We start from the raw sequence: 24,192 nt of genomic DNA on the forward strand, positions 1-24,192 counted from the left end.
AAGGCGGCGCTGGCGGTGGCTATCTCACTCGATCGATGGATGTGGCTGGACCCCGGTGCATGCCTGGTGGAGATTCTCTAAATGCTTTTGGCCACGTGTTTTGAAACAAGCTCAGCCCTTGAGCCTCATCCAAGTGCTCTTCTCACCTCGTCCGACAGTGAAGATGGCTGTTTGCCAGTACTTCCTGAGGGGAGCCTGTCGCTTCGGCAATCAGTGCAAGAATGAGGTGAGCTTGAGATCGTCATGGTTTCTGACGGGGAAAGACGTGGCCCTGAAGCTTATGAACCCTTTTCCTCGGAACAGCACCCTCAAGGAGCAGGCTCCGGCTCAGGCTCAGGCTTTGGCGCGACATCTGCCTTTGGATCACCTGCCAACCGCGGTGGGTCAGCATTCGGAGGGGCAGGTGGCGGATCAGCTGCACCGCCAAATACCTTTGGCTCGTCAAGTCAGCCCCGAGCTACATTTGGAAACGTGACAAGCACGTTTGGAGCCTCCTCGACGCCATCTGCGTTCGGCAATTCGTCAGCTTTTGGTTCCAACAGTAGGCCATCAGCATTTGGAGGAGGAGGAGGAGGGGGAGCGGGTACAGGGCCGGGAGGAAGTAGAGGAGGCGCACCTGGTCAGACAGCCATGTTTCTGCCAGGACAAACCGAGCTTTCTGCGGCAGGGATTCGAGAGGACTTGGGTCCAAGAGGAAGGCCAATCTGGAAAATGAGCGTCTATGGGCCGGCCAAGTTCGAGCCGAACTTGATAAAGGGATGTGATGTCAGCCCCGAAGAGATGAGATTGAGAGCGTATGAAGCGCTCAAGTCGGGCCAAGGCCAAGCGTACGCGCAACAGGAAATTCAGCTGGCGGGTCAAGCAGATCGAACCATTTCACAAGCGCTCAGCAACGGCGATGCCGCCCATCGGGAGGCTGTCAAGAATTCTGCAGAGGCTGTGAATGCTTCAAAAGGAACCTCGAATGCCACAGCCTTTGGCGTTCAAGCTGCAAAACCCAGTGCGTTTGGAGGCAGTGGTGCTGGCGGCAGCGGTAGCTCTTCTGCTTTTGGAGGGTCGCCTTCAGCTTTTGGGAGTACGTCCGCCTTTGGCCAGCCAAGCGCGTTTGGCAGTCAGCAGCAGAGCCCATCGACTGCCTTTGGAGCCTCAACAAGCACCGCTCCAGCGTTCGGTTCAACGACAACTCCCTCAGCATTCGGAGCCGGAGGAGCGGCTACTCCAGCGTTCGGATCGACATCTGCTTTTGGATCGACGAGCACATTCGGAGCTTCCAGTGCCTTTGGACAGCCGCAGCCGCAAATGTCTCAGTCTTCCGCCTTCGGGAGCCAGCCTTCGAACAGTGGCAGCGCTTTTGGTCAGCCGTCGGCGTTTGGAAGTAGCTCAGCGCCTGCTTTTGGACAAAGCTCAGCCTTTGGTGGATCGACTCCGGCCGCAGGTCAGGGAATATCTGCATTTGGTCAGGCCCCGTCAGCATTCGGTGCTTCTCCATCAAATCCAACGACGTCAGCGTTTGGGAGCACGAGTGCTTTTGGCTCGACGCCCGCACAGCCAACGCCCGCGCAAGGCTCTACCGCTCCAGGAGGATTTGGGCAAACACATGCTCCAGCAGCACCGGCATCGGCATTTGGTTCAGCTTCCGCATTTGGAACCAGTGCACCGCAAAGTTCGGCCTTTGGGGGTGGTGGCGGTGGTGGCGGAGCATTCGGAGGAGGCCCTAGCAAACCGGTCGTCCAGCTTGACGCTTGGTCCAGCGAAGCACCCAAGGAAGAGGCTCTACCGGAGAACGTGATTGCTGTATTCAAGGCAGACGAATTTGAGTGGGGAAAAGTACCGGGCCAAGAGCCACCCGTGAGCGTTCGCTAGATCGTCGTCCGCATCATCTGTATTCTATAATATCATCATTATCAAAGCAAGTCTTCTCGCCACCCCAGGGCCGATATTGTGATCCAACGGTTCCTCTCTTTGATGCCTCCCATCTCTTGTGCCTCTTCCAACCTTTCCTGGTGCACAAATGTACGTCTCCTTCCGTCAAGTCTCGGTTTGTTCGCTTCCCACACCTTGTCACTCTGACCTTTTTCGTCTCCGCCGCCAACGCCTAGCTCCAAGACGAGCTCTGGCGCATCCCGGAGCGCATCGTCGTCTTTGAGCCGTCGAAGTTCTTCAGAAGCCGCTTCCTCTCCGTCTTTGTCTTGCGCCTTCATCCAATCGCAAGAGGCATCGAGATCTAGTGGACGAAGCTCGAGACCAGCACGGTATGCTCGTCGCAAAAAGGACACAATCCGCTGCCGGCCTGTATGGAGGCCAGCGACCATGTAGACGCGCGAGGTGGCTCGTTTGCCCAGCAAGAAGGTGATAGACTTGAGCAGCGCTGCGTGAGACAGATCGTCCCAGATGCAATCGCCAAGCAGGACTACGTCAAAGAGGTGCGACTGCAGGGACGTGGGCAGCAGCTCTACGACGTCATCCATCGCCACTCCCCACGTATGTCCGGCGACGCGGACTCGTGACATGCTCGATCCGGTGTTCGTTCGGACGTTTTGCTGTAGGAGTGATACGATTGGCGGCGAGTCATAGTCGGTCAGGACAGTCTATTGCAGGGACAAGGGATAAGTCGGCAGTTCTTACGGTGTGGCGCTAACCTTAAGACTGCCTCACCATTTTCACATCCTGACGCCGCGCTGAGACGATGCCTGGCAAGCCCGTACCCGCGCCCAGCTCCAATACCGTCTTTTCAGCTAGAGCAAGGTGACCGTGTGCGATGGCATCAGCCAATAGCATGCCGGCACGCCATTGACGGTGCGCAAAAATGTGTTGGATCGCCGCGGGGGGTACCTGGACCTTGACTGCCTCGGCGCCCTTCTCTTCCTCTGCTTGCGCTTCTCTGCTCAGGCTCAGTGGATGATAGACTACCGCATCACCCGGGGATCCAAGTGAAGGGTGCAGCGTCTCATGACTTACCGCCGCCTTCATCGTCATCCTCCTGAGAAATGACGGTGAGGAGGAAGGTCAACAAGACCAAAGAGAAAAAAAAATTGAATGGATTAGACATAAAGTAGCGCGTGGGGTGGTCTGGCCACAAGCAAGTTGAATGAGAGGTCGGCAAGACGTGAAAGATGTATCTCATGGTCAGGTGCGGAGGAATGACGGAAAAGTCGGCATGCGCAAAGGTGCTGGACGCTTTAAGAGTGAGATCTGAGGCACGACAATCCGCAAAGTGTCAAAGATAACCCACCTCGCCCTTGTTTTGACGAAGGGCGTCGAAGGGGTCCTTGCAAAGACCAACCGTGATCGAAAAGTTGATGGGCGAGGTTAATGATTGATGATCACTTGCTGGTGTATTTACAGCCAGTATCATTGTAACAGGGCCTTGTGCACCTCGTCATCGAGTCGCACGCAGTGGTCACGTAGCAGTGCTTTTGAGGAAAGCACGCCGTAGGAAAACTGAGATCGTACGGGTGCATGCAGGTGCAGCACATCTCACCGATTGCACAGCCAAGTTGCTCTGAGGCCGAGCAGGAGCTGAAAGTGACGAGAAAGATGGGGAGGAGGTTGAGAAACTTCATGGTGAACCGTCTTTGTCTGGTGAGGAAAAGAGGAAGTGTTCCCAAGACTGGAAACCGCCGCATTCTTTATCCCTCGCTCGAGAACGCCGGGCGGGAGGATCGGCCCGTTCACTCCGGCACTTGTTGCGCATGGTGAGCATCTGTCTATCATCCATCTACCTACGCCTACAATAGAAAGAGATACTGAGGAGGGCAGGTGAATTGGGCTGCCTGGCGCTGGTTCCAAGCTTGGCAGGGCAAAATTCACGTGCCGCGAAACTAGCTCAGACCTTTTGATTGACTCCTTCTCACCAAAAGACCATACGACAAAGGCACAAGCATGGCGGAGGCTTCGACGTCGGCGGCCGCGGTCCCGTCCGCAGAGGAGATTCTGGCCCTCTTGGAGGCACACGGTGGGAAGATCGACGACACTCGAGCTTTGTGGACAAAGCCGAGCGGCGGAGAACCAGCGGGCGAGGATGAAAAAGCCGTCGAAGAGTACTTTCGGTCGAGGGCCAACTGGCAGCTTGCACTTCAGGGCGTCCTCAACAGTCTGACAAGCAGAGAGGTTGGTCCTTAGAGCCTGGCTCCGGCAATTTTGGACACATTACTGAGGCACTCCTTCTTTGCGCCCGCCAGATGATTACGTACAAGGTCCAGGACGAGATTTCTTTCGTTCCCAGCGGCGAGGGACGGTCGATTGCCAAGCTTGGATCGCAAGAGGCCAGACTTTGGAGCGCGCTTCCAGCGGACTCTGAGCAAGGAAAGAGTGCCGATGACCTCAAGGTGAGCTTGGCGATATCCTTCTCTTCTGAAGCATGCTGAACCATCTCACTTGCGTAAAGACGGCACTCGGCGCCGACACACTCAAGATTGGCCAAGGAAAGGCTTTCGCCAAGAAGTGGGTGCGCAAGCACCCATCACAGCCCAACTTCCTTGCTCGCGTCCCTGGCGTTGATGCTATCACGGATGAGACCGCCAATGATCTCAAGCAGGTGCAGGAGAAAGGCACTTTGTCGGACAACGCCAAGATCACCGAGCTCCGGAAGAGGAAGCTGATCATCCAGAGGTGAGCCATATTCTTCTGCTCGACTTCTCAAGACGAAAGCCAACGTGCATATCTTTCACAGAAAGCTGGTCTACTTCAGCATCGCAAAAGGCCCCAAGTTCTCCCTCAAGGTCGAAAAGCTCGAGACAGACCTGACTGTAGAGATGCTGCAGTCTGGCAGCTGGAAGTCGGCCGCCTTCAAACAGTACAACTTCAACGCCGAGGGAGCACCGCCCACTTCAGGCGCCCTTCACCCTCTCCTCAAAGTGCGCGAAGAGTTCCGGAACATCTTTTTCGAAATGGGCTTTACAGAAATGCCCACGAATCGCTTCGTCGAATCGGAATTCTGGTGCTTTGACTCTCTGTTCGTCCCACAACAGCACGCAGCAAGAGACGTGCAGGACACCTTCTTCGTGAAGGATCCGCCGCGCGCTAAAGCGATCCCGGAAGATTACCTCGCCAGAGTGGCAGAAGTGCACGAAAAGGGCGGCTACGGATCCACTGGTTATCGCTACCCCTTTTCGCGCCAAGTCACCGAGAGGCTCGTCCTTCGGACACACACGACGGCTGTCTCGTCGGCTATGCTCTATGCTATCGCGCAGCAACCAGGCGGCTTCAAGCCTGCCAAGCTCTTTTCAATCGATCGTGTCTTTCGAAATGAGGCCGTGGATGCCACCCACCTGGCCGAATTTCATCAGGTCGAGGGTGTTGTGGCCGACTACAATATCACCCTGGGTGACCTCATCGGCTTCATGCAGATCTTCTTCAGCAAGATGGGCGTCACCGACCTCAGGTTCAAGCCGGCCTACAATCCGTACACAGAACCAAGCCTGGAGATCTTCTCGTACCATAAGGGCCTCAAGAAGTGGGTCGAGATCGGCAACAGCGGCATGTTCAGGCCAGAGATGCTCAGGCCTATGGGCCTGCCGGAAGGAGTCAACGTCCTTGGGTGGGGCCTCAGTCTAGAGAGGCCGACAATGATCCGGTACGGCATTAACAACATCCGTGAGCTGGTCGGACACAAGGTCTCAATCGAGGGTGAGCGCTTTCCATCATCTCCACCACTTTGATCTTCCTACTGACAGGACCCAAACGCAAACAGGTGTTGAAAGGGCAGCCGCGGTCCGCTTCCCATAAAGTGTCTCTACTATTAGAAATACATTGCTTACAATCCCTGAAAGTCTCTCTACTTCGTCAGTGAATGGCGAGGTAGCGATCAAAGAGCTGGGCAGCCATGGTCTTGTTTCCTTCGACGGAGTAAATGAGAGCGAGGTTGAAGGCGGCTTCCTTGTGCGGATCAAAGCCGTTTGCTTCCTCGTCTTGCTGGCGCTGCGCGACCCCCTGATCGTGTAGCTCGAGGGCCTTTGTGTAGTGAGGCACGGCCAAGAAGTAGAGGCCAAGCTGCTGCAAGGCTCTTCCAAAGTTGTACTCTGCCTCTGCCGAGGGCGTGCCGTCACTCGTTGCCTTCTGGCGATCCAGCCGAATCTTTCGGTAATGCGAAAGGAGGGCCATGGCCTGGACGATGCACTGGTGCCGATTGTCGACCTGTCGATTCATCGCTCGACCAAGGCAGGCGATACTGGCGCCCAGACAGACGAGGGCGTCGGACTGGACGTGTGCAAAGACGCGGAGCCAGTAGGCCATCGAGGGTATACCACTCGACGACGTCAAGATCATCGAAGCGTACAGAATGTCGTTATGCGGGCTGTATTGCGTAGGTGGTTGGAGCTGCTTGCGCTCCCAATCGCTCAAGGTCCTTTCGATGCGCTTCCAGACCATCGCTGCGGACTCTTCCTTTGCGATGCCGTTCTGGCCAGAATCTTGACCTGCGGCCTTCCCTTCCAAGTCATCGTCCTCATCTTGGTCGTCTTCCTCGTCAGGCTCACCATCTGCTTCCTCATTCTCCTCCTCAGCACCTTCGGCCGGGTCCGAGTCGTCATCAGCACGAGCGCCTCTCTTCCTGGCCTTTCGGATATTGCCCAGCTCATTGCTCTCAAAGAGCTGGCCCTGTATGGCCCATCGATTGTTCCTGAACTTTGATGCTACACCCTGGACGATGGCCTCGTGGATCCTTGCCCTGCGTAGATAGCTCTTCAGATACCTGTTGTCCTGGTAGGCAGCCGCCCCGTATCCGCCCATGGCGTTTGCAAACGTGTTGATGATGCGCGGCAGCTCTGGATCGAATTGGAAGAAATTGTTGACATGGCGAACTTCCTCAAAGACGGTGCCGGCATCGCCGTGGTGCATAGCGCACGCCAAGAGTCCTAGATTGATTCTCAGCTTCCGGTCGTCGCGGGACCATACGACACTCGCAGTAAAGGCTTTCGTCAAGGTGTCCTTTGCTCGCTGATAGTTGCCCATCTTAGTCTGGACCATGGCGTATTGGAGTAAGATCAGCAGCCAGTCATCAAAGTCGATGCCCCGAAATGACGAGTGCTCCTCGATTTCTTTTCGGAACAAGTCGGCAGCCAACTGCTTCCCACCGAGCATATCATCGCCCATTCTCGACAGGAGCGCACGGGCTTGCCCGTCGAGTGTGCCAGGCCGATTTTTGCCTCTCTCCATGATCTGTGGATGCTTCCCTCCTCTGTCCCGGCCTCGTCCACCTCGTCCCCCCCTTCCCCGCCCGCGTCCTCGGCCACGACGATCTTTGAATACACCCGTGAACTTTTTGAGCCGGTCGCTTGGATACAATTGCGGTGTCTCGAGGAACATGACGACGAGCGTCTCTGCATGTTCGAGCCAGTCTGCAACCGAGTCGAACCGCTTCTGACGCTCCGAAGGCGTCTCAAGGCTTCCGAAAAGGTCCACTTTGGCATCGCCAGAGAAGGGCACATCGGCCGACCACCAATGGTCAACAAAGACGTCCTCTTGGCGGTGCCTCATGCGGCGCCAGGCTAGGTCGGCTTCACCTTCCCGAATGCTCTCGAGCTCCCTCCGTTGTTCCGTCGTGAGGCCCTCCTTGTTCGTCCTAGCCGTCTGCTTGCGGCCCAATCTCAATGACGGGTCTCTGTCAGCGTTCACCTCCGCGAAGAAGGATAGTGTGCTCTCCAGTGTGCGTTCCTCTTCGCCTCGGCCGGTTGTAAGCTGTTGTTGCTGCCGGTCATGATCGTCAGATCGGAAGGCGTCGGCAGCCTCAGCCGTGATCTGAGCTTCCCTGACCCTCTTCGCCCGGACAACCTCTCCAACAAGCTCGATTGCCCTCTCTCGTTCACCCACATCTTCGAGCGCTTCGGCCAGCCTGAGCTTGTTTTCCAGGTCGCCAGGGTCCATGACGCAGACGCCCTCGAGCCATCCAATAGCGTCCGAGCTACGCTCGAGGGCGAGAAAGCACGCGGCGATCCGCTTGTAGTCGGCAATGTCAATGTACACCATCGCCTCTTGCTCGTTCATGAGGCTGGGATTCTGTTGCACTTCCATCATCCGGCCCTTTTCGTTGTAGATGTGCTCTGCGATTTCGAGACCATCTTCCGCGTAGCCCATCTGTACGTACTCATCGACGAGCTCGCCAAAATGGTCCATCTGCTCGAGGAAGTCGGCATCTCTCCTCCAGATCTCAAAGTGGTGCTTGGCTTCCCTGGCGTCGCCCATGCGAGAACGACAAATGCCAAGCCGAAAGCGCATCTCGGGGTCGAGATAGTGGATCGGCGCCATGTCGATTCGGCGCCCAAATTCGCCCTGCGGCCTAGGCTCGCCGTCGAATAGCGGTCGTCCTCGAACCTCGTCAAATTCTCGGTCATCGGGTACCTCTTCCCAAAAGTCCTCGTGAAGCCTTCCTTGAAGCCATCGAGCGCCACGCTTAATCGTCATGAGAGCGTCCTCGGCCCTTCCTACGTAGAGGAGGAGATCGGCCAAGGTCACAACCTCGCTTGATTCGTAGGTATTTTGAACATCGCCGTCGATATCCTCTTCAGTCCCATCGACGAGCAGGCGGAGATCCACACCAGGATCGGCGAATGCGCCCATGCTCCACTCTTCGAGCTCCTGAAGGACAGCAATGGCTCTTGGAATCATGTCGCACTGGTACAGGAGCGGGATGAGCGTCTTGATGACTTGCTGATTGTGAGGCCTGAATTTGAGAAGTTGAAGCAGGGCGTGCGCCGCGCGCTTGGGCTGGTCCATATCGTCCTGGAGTAGCATGGCACGATCCCACATGATGTCAATGACATCCGACTTGTCCTTTTCCCTCGTCGACTTGATGGCCTGGGAGAAGCAGTAATCGGCCTGCTCAAAGAAGCCCAGGCTTCGGCTCCTGTGAGCCATGTCGACCCAGAGCGAGACTGGGTGGGCGGTGAGATGAGCTTCGATGATTCGGCATTGAATGCTGCGTTCCTCTTGACCGCGTTCGCCAAAGCAGACGGCAAGCGTGGCCCACGCAGATCGCACCGTGGCATCGAGGCTAATCACCTCCTGCAGCTTGCCAATGGCCCCGTCGATGTCCTCACTGATGTACAGCATGTTGGCCTGGGACAGCACCTGCCTTGTTTCGGGGCTGAGTATCTGTTCTTTCATCTGCCGTCTGCCTCTGGTCTTCTCCTTTGCCTTGTCGCGCTTCCTCCTGAAACCGGCAGCGCCTCGCAGATCCTGCTGAAAGGCGTAGTCATCGATCTCCTCTGCCTCTTCTTCTTCCTGCTCCTCTTCTTCCTCTTCTTCCCTCATCCTGCCTCTCCTGGGTCTCATGTCCGCCTCCTGCTCCACATCTCGAGGATACTGTCGCTGCAGAGCGTCATTCCATCCGGACAGCAGGCCGGCCTCACTGTTCAACTGAAAGGCCTCTGCGAGATTGGTAATGGCATCCTTCTCGGCTTCGACGTCTTCTTGCGCTAGATCTCGCGGTGCACTCGCCTGCCTTCTCCGCCTTTCAGCCCCTTCCTCTCGCCACACCTCCGGCCGCTCGAGACCACCGTGGCCGGTGGGCGGTGCCCACTGCTTGAGTTTCGCACGGGCGAGGCGTTGCTCATGTGGTGTTTCTAGAGGTATGTCCACCGGCTTGGTGTAGCGCCCTGAGACACCCTTCGCCCCCCTACTTCTCCGCTGCTGCTGCTGCTCATCTTCGTCGCCCTCGTCATCGTCAGAAAGCCCCGATTCATCGTCAAAGTCTTCGCCTGAGCTAGTGTCAGACTCGTCGGCGCTTCAACATGCGAGTCAGTACTTTCATGCCCATCTCTTCCCTGTCCATCATCAGCTCAACTTACCCCCTGGCTCCCACCGCCCTTGACCTGCGCTTGCCAGCTTTTCTGCTTCCTTTTGCTCGCGACGACGAGGAACCTTTGGCCAACTTCTTTCTCATCTGGGGCCGGAACTCGTCATCGCTATCCTCCTCGGGCTCAAAGTAGAGCTCTTCGTCCTCCTCGTCCTCTTCGCCACCGTCATCGTACAGGTCACTCACAGCAGCATTACCGCCGCCGCCGCCGCCGCCACTCTTTGCTGCGGCGCGAATGACGTCTTCGTCGACGTATTGCAGCGCATCCTCGTCGTCGCCATCGTCGCCATCCCATGCCTCGTCCATCGCGTCGTCCATCTCCTCGTCGTCGTGCTGTCCCGCACTGGCCTGGCTGCTCAATGTAGACCACGCAAAGGCTCCCGGCGGAGGCTTTGCCCTCCGCTGGCTCCTCTGCCCGGGCGGCGCGGCTTCGGGCTCCATCGCTGTCCTCCTCTTCCGTCGCTGCTGGGAAAGCGCGTCGCGCGGCGCGCGGCAGTGAAAGTTCAAGAGCGTCTCCAAGAGGCGGCCTGTGCGTCGAAGCAGCCGGCGTGACATGCGACTTTTTTTGAATTTTCCTTCCTCAGAGGTAGCGGCTTCCTTTTCGCATCTTCCTGTTCACCACTGTTGCTGCTGCTGCCTTTGCTGCACTACTACTTCTCCTTCGTGCTCGTCCAGACGAATCAAAACTCATCCTTCCGCACGGGTCAATCAAGCTGTCTTTGCCTCTGCTTCGCCAGCAACTCTTCCACGGTCGGCATTTGTTCGCTCGCCCGCCCCACGCCATGGCCGCCTCGCTCGCTTCGACGGATGCCAAGCGTGCCAACCACGGCATTGGCATCGTGACGCACAGCGGCACGCACCACGCCGACGAAGCGCTTGCCGTCCACCTGCTACGCAAGCTGCCCCGCTTCGCGTCGGAGCCCCTGACGCGCACGCGGGATGCCGCGCTCATCGACCGGGCCACCATCGTCGTCGACGTCGGCGCCACGTACGAGCCCGAAAAGTGGCGCTTCGACCACCACCAGCGCGGCTTCGACGAGGTGTTTGACGGCGCGCACGGCACCAAGCTCAGCAGCGCGGGACTTGTCTGGAAGCACTTTGGAAAGGAGATTCTCGCCGCGCACCTCACGCTGGCCCAGACGGACGCGACGGTGGACCTGCTGCATGTCAAGCTGTACGACGACTTTGTCGAGGCCATCGACGGCATCGACAATGGCATCCCGCTCTACGCCGACCTGCCTGCCGAGGTGCGGCCCGCGTATCGGTCCAAGACGGACCTGTCGTCGCGCATCGCCCACCTGAACCCGAGCTGGAACGAGACGCTGCCCGCGGACCCAGAGGCGCGGCAGCGCGACCAGGACGAGCGGTTTGAGCGCGCGAGCACCCTCGCCGGCACCGAGTTCTTTGACCGTGTCGACTACGCCTACCGTTCCTGGCTCCCCGCCCGGCGGCTCGTCGAGGCGGCCATGGACGCGTCCAAGGCGACGCCCCGGCTCGTCGTCTTTGACTCGTACGTCGGCTGGAAGGACCACCTCTTTACGCTCGAGGCCGAGCGCAACCTCGACGACGCCAGCAACACCCTCTACGTCGTTTACCCGGACGAGGCAGGAAAGTGGCGTGTGCAGGCCGTGCCCAAGACACCCGAGAGCTTCGCCAGCCGAAAGGCACTCCCAGAGCCGTGGAGGGGCGTCCGCGACGACGAGCTGAGCAGCAAAACAGGCATCCCCGGCTGCATCTTTGTCCACCAGAGCGGCTTCATTGGAGGTGGGTTTACCTTCCCTCTTTCTCGGCAAATCTTCTTCTGGCCTGCTGACACTTTCCCGTCCAATTATCTCTTTCCACCCATTCATCAGGCAACGCCACAAAGGAAGGGGCACTCAAGATGGCACACGACGCCCTCGCCTTCACCGCATAGCTGGTCCAGTCCAGAGGCGAGTCCAAAAGCACGGGATATCATTCGAGCAAGGAAAAGCAAGAGTAATGAGAGTGTGTAAAGTAGTAGTAGTAAGGTAGAGAGAGAAGCGAAATAGCAACAAAGCCATCTGGGGTATCTTCTTTAGCGATACGAAGCAAAAAGGGAAAACGAGTGTGGTTTGTCCGTGCGAGACGAAAGGGAGAGTGGGGGGAATAATGGAGACCAAACGAGTGTGTGTTGTGATAGATTGAGCTCAACGGAGAGCATGTATAGTGGTAGTGTTGATATTATGTCGACGATCAGCTTCGCCACTGGACCGCGCCGGCAGACTTGCCCGGGCCCCTGGGCGGGTTGACATGCCTGACGAGCTTGCGCTTCGAGTTGGTCGAGGAGCGTGCCTCGGAGTAGACGGAGCCGTGGTCAATCGACCGCTTTCCGGCAGCGGCGGCACCCGCGGGCGACGAGGGCGTCTTGATCGTGGGCGACTGCTTCGAAGTCGTCGAGCCATTGGCCGACGACGAAGCTGCCAAGGGCGTGGGCCACGACGACTTGGGCTTGGACGCGGCGGGGCCCGTCGCTGCTGCAGCTTCACCGTTGGTCTCCTCCTTTTCGTCGCCCCGCTGGATGGCAGCGAGGATGTGAGGAGGAATGGCCGCGTCGAGGGCGGACCCGTTTGCGTCGTCCTTGATCGGAGGGGCGGCTTCGGAGGTAGAGACCGACGAGGGAGCCTGCGAAGCTCGAGGCGACTTCTTGCTCTTGTCCTCCTTGCTCACGCCGAGACCCGTGGCAAAGAGGGCAGCCGCCGAGCTTCGCTTGGTCTCCTTTTCCTGTGCCTTTTTGTTGTCGGCAGCCGGTGCTGCCATTGCCTCCTCCTTGGGCGGGATAGCAGGGGCGGGTTTCGAGGCAGCCTTGGAGGAGACCGGCGCGGCGTCCTTCTTGGAGTCGCTCGCTCCAAAGAGGCGTCCGAGGAAGCCAGGCTTGTGGTCCGACTTGGCCTCCTTCTGCGTCTTCTTCTTGTCTTTGTCGTCGTCGATTTGCTCGACGAACTTGCCGTTGTCCTTGGGCTTCTTGCCTTTCTTTGATCCGCTCTCGCTGTGTGCAAGGGCTGCGCCCGTCGCAAGAGCTGCGGCAGGGGCGACGACGGCGGCGGCCTCCTCCTCGCCCTTCTTGCTCTTCTTCTTCTCTTCCTTCTTCTTGGCGGCGGCGGCTTTCTCCTCCTCCTTCTTCTTGGCGGCAGCTGCCTCCTCTTCCTGCTTCTTCTTGGCGGCAGCTGCCTCCACTTCCTTCTTCTTTGCAGCGACCTCCTCCTCCTCCTCTCTCTTCTTCTTTGCCTCGGCTTCTCGCTTCGCAGCCGCTTCCTCTTCAGCCTTCTTCTTTGCCTCGGCTTCCTCTTTGACCTTGAGGGCCTCCTGCTCCCTCTTCTTGGCATCCTCTTCGATCCTCTTGACCTCCTCCTCCTTCTTGCGGGCCTCTTCTTCCTTTCTCTTGATCTCAGCCTCCTTCCTGGCTGCCTCTTCCTCGCGCTTCTTGAGCTCCTCTTCCTTCTTGCGGTACTCCTCCTCGCGCTTCCTGATCTCTTCCTCCTTTCGCGCCACTTCCTTTTCCTTTTCGAGCCGGGCCAACTCGACCTTTTTATGCTCCTCCTCGGCGGCCTTGTCCCCTTCCTTTTCCTCCTTCTTCAGCGTGGCCTCGCGCACGGCCTGGTTCTTTGCCTCGCGCTTGTGCTCCTCGGCTTCCTTTTCCTTGAGCAGCTTGGCCTCCTTTTCTTCGCTGGCCTCCTTTTTGGCCAGGATGGCGGCGCCCTTTTTACGGTCGCTTGCATCGCGCTTCTTCTGCTCGGCCTCGTCCTTTTTACGCTGCGCCTCGGCGCGTTTCGCCGCCTCGGCGGCCTTCTTCTTGTCGTCCTCCTGGCGCTTGGCAGCGAGGAGCGCGTCGCGCTTGGCCTGCTCGGCCTCTAGCTTTTTTCGCACCTCGGCCTCCTTCTTTTCGCGCTTCTCGCGCTCCTTTGCCTCCTTGGCCGCCTGCTTTTCGCGCTCCTTCTTTTCCTTTTCCTCGCGCTTCTTGTCCTTCTTCGTCGGGTACTTTGCCCGGTGCTCGGCGGCGATGCGCTCCGTCTCGAGCATGGCCAGACGCGCCTCTTCGCGCTTCTTTTGCTGCTCCTGCTCCTTGGTCAGCGGCACAGCGACGGCGCCGACACCAACGGGCACCGCACTTGTCGTGGGAGCAGCAGTAGCAGCAGCAGCAGCGGGAGCGGGAGCAGCAGCGGGAGCGGGAGCAGCAGCGGGAGCGTGAGCAGAAGTGGAAGCCGGTTGCACCTTTGGCTTCTGCTCCTTGTCCTGCTCAGCCTTGACGGCGCTGGCCGCAGCGGCGCCCGCAGCAGTGGCGCCCAGCCCACCGGCCACAAAGAGGTTCTTGTCCTTGTCCGTGCTGCCTGCAGCAGGTGCGGCTTGGACAGAAGAAGGAGGAGCGGAAGAAGCGGCCGGCTGCGCCTCGACGGTCGTCTGGATCGTCGTGATCGTCGTATGGGCGCCATTGACGGCGCTGTGTGTGGGCGCGGCTGCGGTGGCCAGGGTAGACGCAGGAGCAGCCGCCTCACTCGCCGGGTCAGCAGCGGCAGGCACAGCGGCAGGCGCAGGGGCAGCCACGGCAGCCTCGGTGGATGTCGGCGCTGCAGCGGGAGCGGGCACAGTCACCTCAGCAGCGGAAGGGGCCACCACAGGGGCAGCAGCAGGGGCAGCAGCAGGAGCAACAGCAGGCGCCGAAGCAGGCGCCATGCTCGCGGCAAACGAGTCGCCCGTCGGCTCGAGCTCGAGGGCGGGCGCAGCAACCGGTCCCGCCGCCGCCGCTGTTTCTGCCTCCTTTTTCCCCTTGTCGGCCTCGGTGCCCTTCTCCTCGACGATGGCCGGCGTCGTCGCCTTCTTGGTGTCCTTTTTGCCCTCGACGACGCTGGCCCGCTTCTTGTCCTTGTCCTTGTCCTTGTCCTTTGGCGGCACCTGACTCTTTCGCCGGCTGCTAAACATCCTCAGCAGACCGCCGCCGCTCGATTTCTCCTCCTTGTCCTTCTTGGCCTTGGCGTCCAGTTCCTTGGCCTTGGCGTCCTTGGACTTGACCAACGGCGCCTTGTCGCCCGCCGACGAAGAAGGCGCCGTCTGCGTCACGCTCGCAATCTTCTCCAGCACGGGCGCAGCGGCGACGGACGCATCGGGTGCCGACGCCGCGGCTGCGGGCGTCGGTGTGGGCGCAACGGCTGCGGGCGCCGCCGCCGCCGAGTGGGAGCTAAGCATGCTCATTTGTGGTACGTCTTCTCTCTCTCTCTCTCGCTCGCTCGCTCCTTCCTTACTTGCTTGCTTGCGGTCACAGCGAGATGGAGAGGCTGTGGGAGGGACGGGGGCGGATGGGTATTGCACCTGGGGATATCAGAAGAAGAGAGAAAAAGAAGGGGGGAGGAGAAGAAAGAGAAGGAGAAAGTACCGTAGTGGTGTCGAAATGAGGAAGGAGAAGGAGAAAGGGCGAGGAGCGAGATCAGGGGGGGAGAGAGAACAGAACAGCCCGAGAAAAATTAATAATATTCCAACTTAGGTGCAGATGTAGAGACTAGTGCGAAGGAAATGTGGATCAACTAGCGCGGATGTCCATTCCGTCATTGCGCACACAGAAAAAAGAAAGACCCGCACGCTCGCGCTCGCACTCGCGCTCTCGATGGCATCGCGCGCTGCTTGCATATGCCATTTCTGGTGACCAAGGCTACGCGATGGAATTGACGCCAAGCTCAGCCGAGTCGGCCTTCCTCACGCAATCCAGACGCTCAGATTATCAAGCTGAAAATGGTATTTTGATTGGTTGGTGCACGCTCAATAAAGCGGCTTCTATGAAATGAAACGGATTATTACGGTCCGATAGATCTATTGTCCGATGTGCGGCTCCTTGCTCGATGCGAAGAAGATAAGATGATGATGATGAAGAGGATGACGATGAAGGCGAAAGGGGGAGGAGAGATAGAAAGCAAGGAAGAAGAAGGAGGAGGATCACGGAAGGAGGATGACGAGGGGCATGATGGACGCCGCTGCTGCGACGGTCAGTGTCGCGAGCAGCAGGGGTCCCAACGTCGACATGCCGACCGCTGGTCGCGCCCCATTTTGGAAGCCCTGCGTCGAGCGGAAGGTAGGTGCCGACGTCGTGCCCGAACTCGTACCCGTGGGCGAGGCAGACTGGCCCTCGGCGATGGACTTGGCAAGCGCATCGCACGCGTCCCTGTCGATGGTGTTTGCTGAGCCGAGCTTGTTGTCGATGTGCGCCACGACGGCCTGGCTGTCGCGGACCGTGACGGAGAAGCTGCCGTCCTGACCAACCTTGACGGTGTTGTCGGACGAGTCGACGACGGTGGGTAGCCCATTCCCGCTGACCTCGTAGCTGATGCCGTTCCACGTCGTGTTCTGCGTGCTGTCGACGCCCGCGGCTGTCAGGGTGGACAGGTGGAAGGTGCGCCCAGCCAGGCTGCGGAGCGAGAGGGAGAAAACGAGGTTGCCCGCGGAGCTCTGCGAACTTTCGTAGGCCAGCTTGGTGTTGATCATGACGAGCGAGTCGAGGTTAACACCGTCATAGGTCGCATACAGCGCCACGCGGTTCTCGTACGCCGAAGGCACATTGTTGAGGTCCACACTGGCCACGCGCGTGTTGCAGCCGCCGCCGATGAGCTGGTCGACGGCTGCCCAGGCGTAGTAGCTCGTCCGCACGTGGGCCGAGAAGCCGGCCTGGTTCTGGGGCTGCCAGGGCGCGATATAGGACTCGCTGGTCATGTGCATCTGCACCGACGACACCTGCACCGTGGCGGCATAGAGAAAGAAGTTGAGGGACCAGAGCGTGTTGCCAAAGACGTTTGTGATGCCCTGCAGGCCCGTCGGCCCGGCACTGCCCATCTCACGGAGGTAGTAGGGCTTGCCCGTGACGAGGGCCTGCTGCGCCTGCCCGGCCCATTCGGTAAATTGCTTGACCGTCGTCGACAGGTCTAGCAGCCGGTCCAGGGTGAGGGTGTAGCCCGAGACGTTGACGTAGTAGTAGTAGTCGTGCTGGTTCCACCCGGCGACGTAGATGCCGTTGTCGACGGCGACGCCCGTGCTGACCAAATTAGCAATCCGGAACGGCTTTCCCGCGCTCGTCGCCGTCGTCGCCGTCGTCGGCGGCTCAAAGAAGTTTGAAGTCTTGTTCCGGGGCGCCAGGACGTTGTTGTAGACCGACTGGACAGCGGCAGCCCACTCGTCGCCAAAATTGCTCACGCTCCAGCCCTGCGACCGGTAGCCGTTTTGCACCCACAGATCCGGCTCGTTGCCGAGCTCAAAGCCGACGATGTTGACGTTCTTGACCTGGTCGAGTGCCGCCGTGGCCTGGTTGACGATGAGCTGGGCCGAGTCGGAGCCCGTGTAGGCGAGATTGATGCCGTACGTGATGGGTGTGTCGCTCGGCAGCAGATCCATCGACGCAAAGTAGCCCGGCCCAAACAGGTACTGGTCCACCTTGCCGCCCGTGTTGCCGACGCCGACGCTCGACGGGTTGTAGCTCCAGTTGGTGCCGTTGTATGACTCCTGGTAGATCATACGGTCGCCGGCATTGCCGCCGATGCGCAGGTGCGGTGGGACCCCCGTCATGTTGGCCAGGTTCATCATGAGGTTGTACGTCAGCTCGTTGCGCTGCCCGCCCTGGCCGGTATAGGCAATCAGGTTCGTCGGCTCGATGCCCATGCCGGCAAATGAAGGGCTGAGGATCGGCGACAGGGTGCCGGCACCGGTCGTGTTTGCGGCAGGCGAGGCCGACACGTACGATGTCTGGGCCATCGCCGGTGTGGGCCGCGATGCCACCAGGGCCAGGATGGCACCCACGAAGAAGGACGGCACCATCTTCCCTTGCCTTGCCGTGCCGTGACTCAACCGGAGATTATGCCGGTGTAGAAGAAAGGGGAGGGGAAGGAGTGAGAGGATGGGGGAGAGGAGGGTGGGCGGTGGAGCAGAGAGAAGAGGAGGAGCGGGAGGAGCGAGCGAGCGAGAGAGAGAGAGAAAGGCAGAGAGAGAGGAAGGGATGGCTAGATTGGCTGTTTCCAGAGAAGTAGGTAGGGCGAGGTACGAAACTAGATCGCCACCACTACTTTAACTAGATGCCGGCCGATCAAGCCAAGGGTCCATGCTCGCTCTCTTGAAATTTTTACTTTGGCAATCACCGGAACCCGTCCGCCTGCTACTTCTACTACTCTACCACTGTACTCCTTGTCCTGCTGCTGCTACTCTTCTACTTCTACTACCTTACCTTTTACTGAGAATTCTGAATGCATACTGTCGATGTCAGCCGTTCTCGGCGAGCGGGGATCCGAATTCGATTTTAATCAACGACAATCTTTCAAGAGAGCCCGTGCTCCAAGAGCAAGGTAGGCAGGCAGGCAGGCAGGCAGGCAGGCAGACAGGCAGTCAAGCAAGGCAAGGCAAGGCAGGCACACACGCATCAGGCGGGAATTTCCATCCGTCTAAAATATTTTTTCCTGGTGGCTTTCGTTTCCGGGGGGGTTGCAGACCTCCACCTCTCAAGACTTTCTTGGCTCAGAAAGGACAAACGAATCTAAGACCAGTCCAAGCTTCTTGAGTGTCTTCCATTAATTTCACCGCCAAGACCAGCGAAGAAGAAAGAGAAGAAGAGAGAGAGAGGAAAAAAAGGAGAGGAAAAAGGTATCCTATGGTTGTCATTGCAAACAATCAACGTGAGTGAAATGACTATTTTCGAAAAGAATGAAAAGAAAAGAGGAGCGGAGATCAGCGTCGGAGCTTGCCCGTCGCCTGGTCCTGAAAGTAGTCGCCGATGGCCACGAGGTTGTTGCCGTTGGCACGCCGCAGATACTGGATCAGCGTCGGCCGGTCGGCGTCCTGCAGGACATCGGCCAGCTTCTCGAGCGCCTCTTCCTCCGTGTCGGTCACGTCGCCGGCGCCGTTAGAGGCCCGGGTGCTGCTGAAGCTTTCTTTGCGGCTGCTGCTGCCGCCGCCGTCCTCTGCCTGGCCGGGCGCACGGAGCGAATTGGATGACACAGAGGTGGACGATGTCCGCCTCCCTGGTATCCCGAGGCCAGCTGACCGTCCCCGCTGTCCGTCGCGCTCCTGGACCGTGTGCTGAGAGGCGGTGCTGCTCCCGAGCATGGGAGACTCATTGCTGGGGCTGCCCTCGTTGCCTGTCGCGAGTGGGGACGGCCTCTTTTCGCCGGCGTAATCAGTGGCCAAGTAAGCATAGAGCGGGCTGCTGGGCGAGCTGGTGCGGCCCTCGTTGGGCTGAGGGGTGCCGTAGATTCCGCCCGTCGACGAGAGACCGTAGTACTGCCCCTTTGGTAGCGCTTGCTGCTGCTGCTGTTGCTGTAGTTGCTGTAAGTGCTGCTGCTGTTGCAGCTGCATCTGCTGCTGCTCGTTGCTCGAGGGACTGTCTCGTGGCGAGGCGGGAGCGGTGAGAAATGTGGCACTGCTTGCTGCACTGACGGCACTGTTTGCCTGGCTGTATGCGCGGGGACCCATGGGGGTGCGCGCACTCGTTGCGCTCGTCGGCGTCGTCAGTGGGCTGCCCTCGACCCTACCGCCGAGGAGTCCCCTTGTGACGACAGTGGGCTGGTGCTCGGCAGGCGAGGTCGAACGAGGGCTGTAGAAGCCCTTTGCCAGAGTTGCAGGATCCTGCGCTCTTTGCACCTCCTGTGATGGTCGCTGGGCGGCGGTCTGCGGTGCGACGTGGGGCGACGATTGCGCCCGAGCCATTGTTGCCGGTGACTGCGTTCGGTCGAGCCCTTCTATGCCAGGTTTTGCGCCCTCCAGGTGGCTCTGCGGATTGTTGAATGCGGTTGGCGGCGACGAGACAGGGCCCGAGATCACCTTGCCCTTTGCGCCCCTGCCACCACCACCACCAAGACCGCCGCCGCTGCCGCTGCTGCTGCTACTGCCGCCAACACCGCCGCTGCTGTGGCTTGTGGTCATGTTGGAAGTCAGCGGCTGGATGCCGATGCCGATGCCTCCCATCCCGGCGGCCGTTCTCCGCGTGCTGCCTCGCCTGCCCAGGCTGCTGAAGAAGTTGCCCGCGGCGCCCTTGGCACTCGCACTCGCCCGCGAGAGCGATGCCGGCGTGTGATGGTCGTCGTTGAGGGTGCTGCTGGACCGGCTCGAGACAGAGTGTTGCTGCGAGGCCGACGGGACCATCGTCTGATTGACGAGCGACGGGTACGGAATATTGGATGGCAGCCCACTCGGGGGGCTCTCTGGAATCGGCTGGAACGCCGTCTGGATCTCCTTTGCCTTTCCACCGTCACCGCGAATGGGGAAGGTGGCGTCGCTGCGCACACTGGCCGCGTAGCCGGAGGCGTCCGTGCCCAAACCACGGTTGTGCCTGCCTACCCTACGCTGCTGTTCACTAGCCGCAGGCCTCTGAACGACCTCGAGCCAGACCTGAAGGCCCGAGGGCGTCTTGCAGAGATCGTTGCAGTAGTGCGCATACCCCCTTGCCCGCTCCCAGGGCGCCAGTCGCTTCTGCTCGAGCACGGCCGTTGGGTCAAAGGCGGCCGGCCAAGGAATCGTCTTGCCAAAGACGTCGAGCCGTGCCGGCCTCATCGCACTCCGCCCCGGGCCGAGGCGTGAGCTGGTCGAAGACTCGGAGGGAACAGAGACGTGGCGTGGAAACGAAGGCTGAGTCGTCGAGGCAGGAAGCGAGACTGTGCCGCGGTCACTCTGCTGCCGCTGCAGGTCGCCAGACATGGTCGCAGACCGAGGCACAAAACTGGGGTAGAAACCCGAGTCGTTGCTCGTCGCTGCCCTCGCATCAAACGAGCCGGCTCCTCCGCCACGTTGGTGCGAGGCTGTCGTGGCTTTGCTGGCAGCAGCGACAGAGGGCAGCGTCGCCTCAGATGCTACAGGCGTCTTCACTTCATCGACAGGGTTGTAGGCCACGGTGGCCACGGCCGACGGTGGCACAGTGGTGCTCGTCGTCTCCGTGGCCGTCGAGCTCCCAAAGCTGAGATCCTCCAACGCCTCCCCTACGGCCGCTTGCAGGTTGTCCATGGCGACGAGGGTCTCTGGATCTGCAGCTTTGCCTTGGGATGGCTCCCTCTGATGGCCCAGCACTCTCCTGTCCTCGTTCTGCATCCGTGGCCCTGTTTCAGGGTCTTCTTCATGGGAGTAAACAGACAACGATCGATCTGACGCAAACGACTTGCGCTCAGGCCTCTCCTCGGACCGTCGTTCATCCGAGTTAGCTAGCGCAGCTGCCGCTGTTTCCTTGTCCATCGATGGCTTCGCCTCGTGTCGCGGCGCCACCACAGGCGAGGTCGTGGATTTACCCTTTGCCTTGGACGATGCCGGCGCACTCTCGCTCTCTCGGGCCTCTTTTCTCAACCTCGCCCTTTCCTTTGCCAGCGCCCTTGCCTCCTTGAGTGTCCTCGGCCGATTTGGATCCTCGGCATCGGCAGACTGCTGCAGATGCGCTTCCAGCTCCGCCTCGGTCCCGTCCTTTTTCGACCGCGAGGACGACGAAGATGTTCGTGCTGCAATCTTGGGCGAGAGCTCGGATCTGGCACTGATGCCCGACATCCTCGACGGGTCCTTGCTCATCGGGCTCGAACCAAGAAGATCGCGGACTTCTCCTCCCGTCCCTCCCTCGGCGGGCCGGCTCGGTTCCGACGGCGAAGCTGCGCCTGGGTCGGGCGGTGACGACGAGTTTGGATCGAAAAAGGAGCGTTCGCGCGGGTGCGACACGCTGCTGAGGCGCTGAGGCACCGCGGGCGAGTCGGGTGCATTGATAAAGATGTCGCTGTTGCCGCGCATGTAGTCTTGCTCTTGGTCAGAGTAGAGCGACGTGTCGGACTGGGCATCGTCGTTGTTGCCGGTGCTGGCGCTGTTACTGGCCAGCATGGGAATGCCTCTGCCGAACGCTGCCCGAGGCCCCGACACACTGCTGTCTCGAGAGTGGAGCCCGCCATGGATCGAGGACCACTCGGACTGCGGCGTAGAGATGCCGCCAAACGAGTCTAGGATGCTGGCATGCTGGCTGTCCGACATGGCGAAGTGGGGGCCCTATGTAGGCGCTGCTATCGGCAGATAAGGCCCGCACGAAGGTCGCCTGAGGATGTATCTGGAAAGTGGGGGTATACCTTGTACTGATCTAACGCAAGCGTGCCTTCATGTGGGCCCTGCTTGTCATGCAATCCTGACTGTGCAAGAAAGAAACGATCGTGCTTGGCCACCGAGGCAGGGAAATCCCGCTCACAGTGCTGCAGCCGTCCAACGCTGTTGATCGACGTCAAGGCGAGCCGATTGGAGACGGGAAAAAGGGCGCCGCGGGGCTTAGCAGCTTTTGAAAGGAAGGATATATAGCGGCTCTTCTGGGGTGTGTGTGCGTATGTGGCTTTCATGCTAGATCTCGGCCGAACATCTGTGGAGGGCCATTCGACATTCTCACTACGCCTACCACTCTCGCTCTTGCCTTCCTCCTCCCTCTCGTCGGCGACGATGAGCGTCCTTCTAGAGACGTCGCTGGGCGACATTGTCGTGAGTCAAAACAGCCTTATGCAGTCGTGGGTTGCAACCAGAAAAGCTGACCATCAAGCAGATCGACCTCGAGACGGAAAAGTGCCCGAGGACATGCAACAACTTCCTCAAGCTCTGCGCGGCATACCGGTACAATCTATGCGCCTTTTTCTCCGTCCAGAAGGGCTTCCTGGCTCAGACTGGCGATCCATCCAACAGTGGAAAGGGTGGCAGCAGCGCATTCAATCTGCTTCCCTCGTCGTCCCCAGACTACACGCCCGCACCCTTCTTTCGACCGGAACGGCACGCGTCGCTAAAGCACACGGCCCGCGGGACAGTGAGCATGGCCCTCAGCCGCAGTCCTGACGCTCGCGGCAGCAGGCAGGACGACGATGACGAGGAGAGCGAAGACCGCGTGGCTGGTAGCCAGTTCTTCATCACGCTAGCCGACAACATCGAGTATCTCGACGGCAAACACGCGCCGTTTGGCAGTGTCGTCGAAGGCCAGGAGCCTGGGGGAACGCTGGACAAGATCAACAGTGCATTTGTTGACAAGGACATGCGGCCGCTGCGAGACATTCGAATCAAGCATGTCGTTGTACTTGGTGAGAGCTCGAACTCCATTGCTTTTGCCCCTATGCTATCACTGATTGCCTCTCCTGCCAGACGACCCGTTTGAACCGCTCGAAGGCCTCGACATACCCTCACGAACGCCCTCGCCGACGCCCGAGCAGCTGGCTTCTATTGGGCTGGACGCCTCGGAGGAAATCACTGACGGGGCTGACAGGCCGCCGGAGGAGGTCGAGGAGGAGAGGCGGAAAGCCGACTCAAGCGCCGCAGCCCTAACGCTCGAGATGGTGGGAGATTTGCCCTTTGCCGAGGTCCGCCCACCGGAGAACATTCTCTTCGTCTGCAAGCTCAACCCCGTCACGCGGAGCGAGGACCTGGAGCTCATCTTCAGCCGCTTTGGCACGATCATGAGCTGCGAGGTGATCCGGGACAAGAAGGTGAGCCTCCTTTTTTTCATACTTCTTCACTTGCGGATGGAGTAAAAGAGAGAATAACAAGGCTGACTGTAGGCAATTGTGGACAGACGGGCGACTCGCTGCAGTACGCATTCATCGAATTTGACAAAAAGGAGCAGGCGGAGCAGGCCTACTTCAAGATGCAAAACGTCCTCGTCGACGACCGGAGGATCTGGGTCGACTTTAGCCAGAGCGTCAGCAAGCTCCATGGCAGCTGGCTCAGCAGCCGTGGCGCGGCCCCGGGAGGCAATTCTGGGCGGAGAGGCGGGTCTGGTGGTGGCAAGGGTAATGGCGGCGGCGGCGGTGGTGGTGGAGCGAGGGCAGCCTCGGACCTCGTCTTTGACTTTGACGATGTTAGACAAAGCGGCCGTGATCGGAGGGACGGTAGGGACGCGGGCAGGGATCGGCCATCTCATCACAGGCGGGACAGAGAGGAGGGAGGAAGAGAGAGGGACTGGAACCGGGGCAAGGAAAGAGACAGAGACAGAGAATACCGCTATGGAAACGGTGACCGTGAGAGGGAGCGTGGAGGGGAACGCACGAGAGACTACGACCGGAGAGGGGGCTACGATCGACTTCGAGACGATGGTCGTCGTCGATATGACCACGACGACGATCGCCGCTCGAGGCGCGCATACGACGAGCGCGATTCGTATAGGGACCGATCCCCACCAAGTCGGTCGCGGCGATGAGCATGCATACATTCATCATCCTGTACACTACACGAGCTACTCTCCCATACAATCCATGCATTCTGTCTGGGGCAGGCTACTCCCACTCAATTAGTGCATTATTTCTGAAGCAGAAGAGTGCCAAGGCAGTCGGCCACCTCGGGCCTTGGGGGGCTTGCTTTCTTTCCGTCGTCTTGTCTTTGTTTTTATCCTTTCTTTTCCCCTGCACCGGGGCGGAGTCGCGCCTAAATTTCCCTTTCTTGGT

At 59.4% G+C, this 24,192-nt stretch overlaps 10 protein-coding genes across 10 annotated transcripts; 4 read left to right on the forward strand and 6 right to left on the reverse strand.

The window, feature by feature from the left end:
* Positions 1–158: 158 nt before the first annotated feature.
* Positions 159–1,918, forward strand: FA10DRAFT_264763 (hypothetical protein). The gene has a single exon (XM_025520778.1). It carries the CDS (start codon positions 244–246, stop codon positions 1,861–1,863), a length of 1,620 nt encoding a protein of 539 aa, XP_025381395.1. The 5' UTR covers positions 159–243; the 3' UTR covers positions 1,864–1,918.
* FA10DRAFT_226971 (hypothetical protein) lies at positions 1,905–2,970 on the reverse strand (the record flags this gene model as incomplete). The annotated part of the gene is made up of 2 exons (XM_025518704.1): positions 1,905–2,588; positions 2,656–2,970. The coding sequence occupies 2 exons, from the start codon at positions 2,968–2,970 to the stop codon at positions 1,905–1,907; spliced, it is 999 nt and encodes a 332-aa protein (XP_025381396.1).
* A 92-nt stretch (positions 2,971–3,062) lies between these two features.
* On the reverse strand, positions 3,063–3,745 carry FA10DRAFT_264765 (hypothetical protein). Its single transcript, XM_025520779.1, has one exon. The coding sequence runs from the start codon at positions 3,561–3,563 to the stop codon at positions 3,324–3,326; it is 240 nt and encodes a 79-aa protein (XP_025381397.1). The 5' UTR covers positions 3,564–3,745; the 3' UTR covers positions 3,063–3,323.
* A 130-nt stretch (positions 3,746–3,875) lies between these two features.
* On the forward strand, positions 3,876–5,820 carry FA10DRAFT_274235 (putative FRS2-phenylalanine--tRNA ligase beta chain, cytosolic). Its single transcript, XM_025523210.1, has 5 exons — positions 3,876–4,110; positions 4,182–4,328; positions 4,388–4,611; positions 4,673–5,628; positions 5,693–5,820. The coding sequence occupies exons 1-5, from the start codon at positions 3,883–3,885 to the stop codon at positions 5,725–5,727; spliced, it is 1,590 nt and encodes a 529-aa protein (XP_025381398.1). The 5' UTR covers positions 3,876–3,882; the 3' UTR covers positions 5,728–5,820.
* Positions 5,723–10,308, reverse strand: FA10DRAFT_43199 (TPR-like protein). The gene is made up of 2 exons (XM_025525479.1): positions 9,881–10,308; positions 5,723–9,681 (listed from the first exon to the last, which is right to left on the reverse strand). The coding sequence occupies exons 1-2, from the start codon at positions 10,232–10,234 to the stop codon at positions 5,785–5,787; spliced, it is 4,251 nt and encodes a 1,416-aa protein (XP_025381399.1). The 5' UTR covers positions 10,235–10,308; the 3' UTR covers positions 5,723–5,784.
* A 267-nt stretch (positions 10,309–10,575) lies between these two features.
* FA10DRAFT_226722 (metal-dependent protein hydrolase) lies at positions 10,576–11,708 on the forward strand (the record flags this gene model as incomplete). Its single annotated transcript, XM_025518698.1, has 2 exons — positions 10,576–11,557; positions 11,647–11,708. 2 exons carry the CDS (start codon positions 10,576–10,578, stop codon positions 11,706–11,708), a joined length of 1,044 nt encoding a protein of 347 aa, XP_025381400.1.
* Positions 11,709–11,728: 20 nt separating this feature from the next.
* On the reverse strand, positions 11,729–15,158 carry FA10DRAFT_264767 (hypothetical protein). Its single transcript, XM_025520780.1, has one exon. The coding sequence runs from the start codon at positions 14,996–14,998 to the stop codon at positions 12,008–12,010; it is 2,991 nt and encodes a 996-aa protein (XP_025381401.1). The 5' UTR covers positions 14,999–15,158; the 3' UTR covers positions 11,729–12,007.
* Positions 15,159–15,524: 366 nt separating this feature from the next.
* On the reverse strand, positions 15,525–17,976 carry FA10DRAFT_264768 (hypothetical protein). The gene has a single exon (XM_025520781.1). The coding sequence runs from the start codon at positions 17,597–17,599 to the stop codon at positions 15,734–15,736; it is 1,866 nt and encodes a 621-aa protein (XP_025381402.1). The 5' UTR covers positions 17,600–17,976; the 3' UTR covers positions 15,525–15,733.
* A 358-nt stretch (positions 17,977–18,334) lies between these two features.
* On the reverse strand, positions 18,335–22,058 carry FA10DRAFT_264769 (hypothetical protein). The gene has a single exon (XM_025520782.1). It carries the CDS (start codon positions 21,761–21,763, stop codon positions 18,500–18,502), a length of 3,264 nt encoding a protein of 1,087 aa, XP_025381403.1. The 5' UTR covers positions 21,764–22,058; the 3' UTR covers positions 18,335–18,499.
* A 111-nt stretch (positions 22,059–22,169) lies between these two features.
* FA10DRAFT_264770 (cyclophilin-like protein) lies at positions 22,170–24,045 on the forward strand. Its single transcript, XM_025520783.1, has 4 exons — positions 22,170–22,252; positions 22,314–22,836; positions 22,898–23,238; positions 23,325–24,045. Exons 1-4 carry the CDS (start codon positions 22,214–22,216, stop codon positions 23,946–23,948), a joined length of 1,527 nt encoding a protein of 508 aa, XP_025381404.1. The 5' UTR covers positions 22,170–22,213; the 3' UTR covers positions 23,949–24,045.
* The last annotated feature ends 147 nt before the right edge of the window (positions 24,046–24,192 follow it).

Source organism: Acaromyces ingoldii, assembly GCF_003144295.1.
Source record: "Acaromyces ingoldii strain MCA 4198 unplaced genomic scaffold FA10scaffold_1, whole genome shotgun sequence".
Classification (NCBI taxonomy): Eukaryota; Fungi; Basidiomycota; class Exobasidiomycetes; order Exobasidiales; family Cryptobasidiaceae; genus Acaromyces; species Acaromyces ingoldii.

Bases quoted from the DNA above. Each gene is read 5' to 3' on its own strand.
- FA10DRAFT_264763 (XM_025520778.1), top strand. From the start codon at position 244: ATGGTTTCTGACGGGGAAAGACGTGGCCCTGAAGCTTATGAACCCTTT.
- FA10DRAFT_264765 (XM_025520779.1), bottom strand. From the start codon at position 3,563: ATGAAGTTTCTCAACCTCCTCCCCATCTTTCTCGTCACTTTCAGCTCC.
- FA10DRAFT_274235 (XM_025523210.1), top strand. From the start codon at position 3,883: ATGGCGGAGGCTTCGACGTCGGCGGCCGCGGTCCCGTCCGCAGAGGAG. The intron at 4,329-4,387 runs GTGAGCTTGGCG...ACTTGCGTAAAG, and splicing joins AGAGTGCCGATGACCTCAAG to ACGGCACTCGGCGCCGACAC. The intron at 5,629-5,692 runs GTGAGCGCTTTC...AAACGCAAACAG, and splicing joins ACACAAGGTCTCAATCGAGG to GTGTTGAAAGGGCAGCCGCG.
- FA10DRAFT_43199 (XM_025525479.1), bottom strand. From the start codon at position 10,234: ATGGAGCCCGAAGCCGCGCCGCCCGGGCAGAGGAGCCAGCGGAGGGCA. The intron at 9,682-9,880 runs ATGAGAAAGAAG...GAAGACTTTGAC, and splicing joins ATGACGAGTTCCGGCCCCAG to GATGAATCGGGGCTTTCTGA.
- FA10DRAFT_264767 (XM_025520780.1), bottom strand. From the start codon at position 14,998: ATGAGCATGCTTAGCTCCCACTCGGCGGCGGCGGCGCCCGCAGCCGTT.
- FA10DRAFT_264768 (XM_025520781.1), bottom strand. From the start codon at position 17,599: ATGGTGCCGTCCTTCTTCGTGGGTGCCATCCTGGCCCTGGTGGCATCG.
- FA10DRAFT_264769 (XM_025520782.1), bottom strand. From the start codon at position 21,763: ATGTCGGACAGCCAGCATGCCAGCATCCTAGACTCGTTTGGCGGCATC.
- FA10DRAFT_264770 (XM_025520783.1), top strand. From the start codon at position 22,214: ATGAGCGTCCTTCTAGAGACGTCGCTGGGCGACATTGTC. The intron at 22,837-22,897 runs GTGAGAGCTCGA...CTCTCCTGCCAG, and splicing joins CAAGCATGTCGTTGTACTTG to ACGACCCGTTTGAACCGCTC. The intron at 23,239-23,324 runs GTGAGCCTCCTT...AATTGTGGACAG, and splicing joins AGGTGATCCGGGACAAGAAG to ACGGGCGACTCGCTGCAGTA.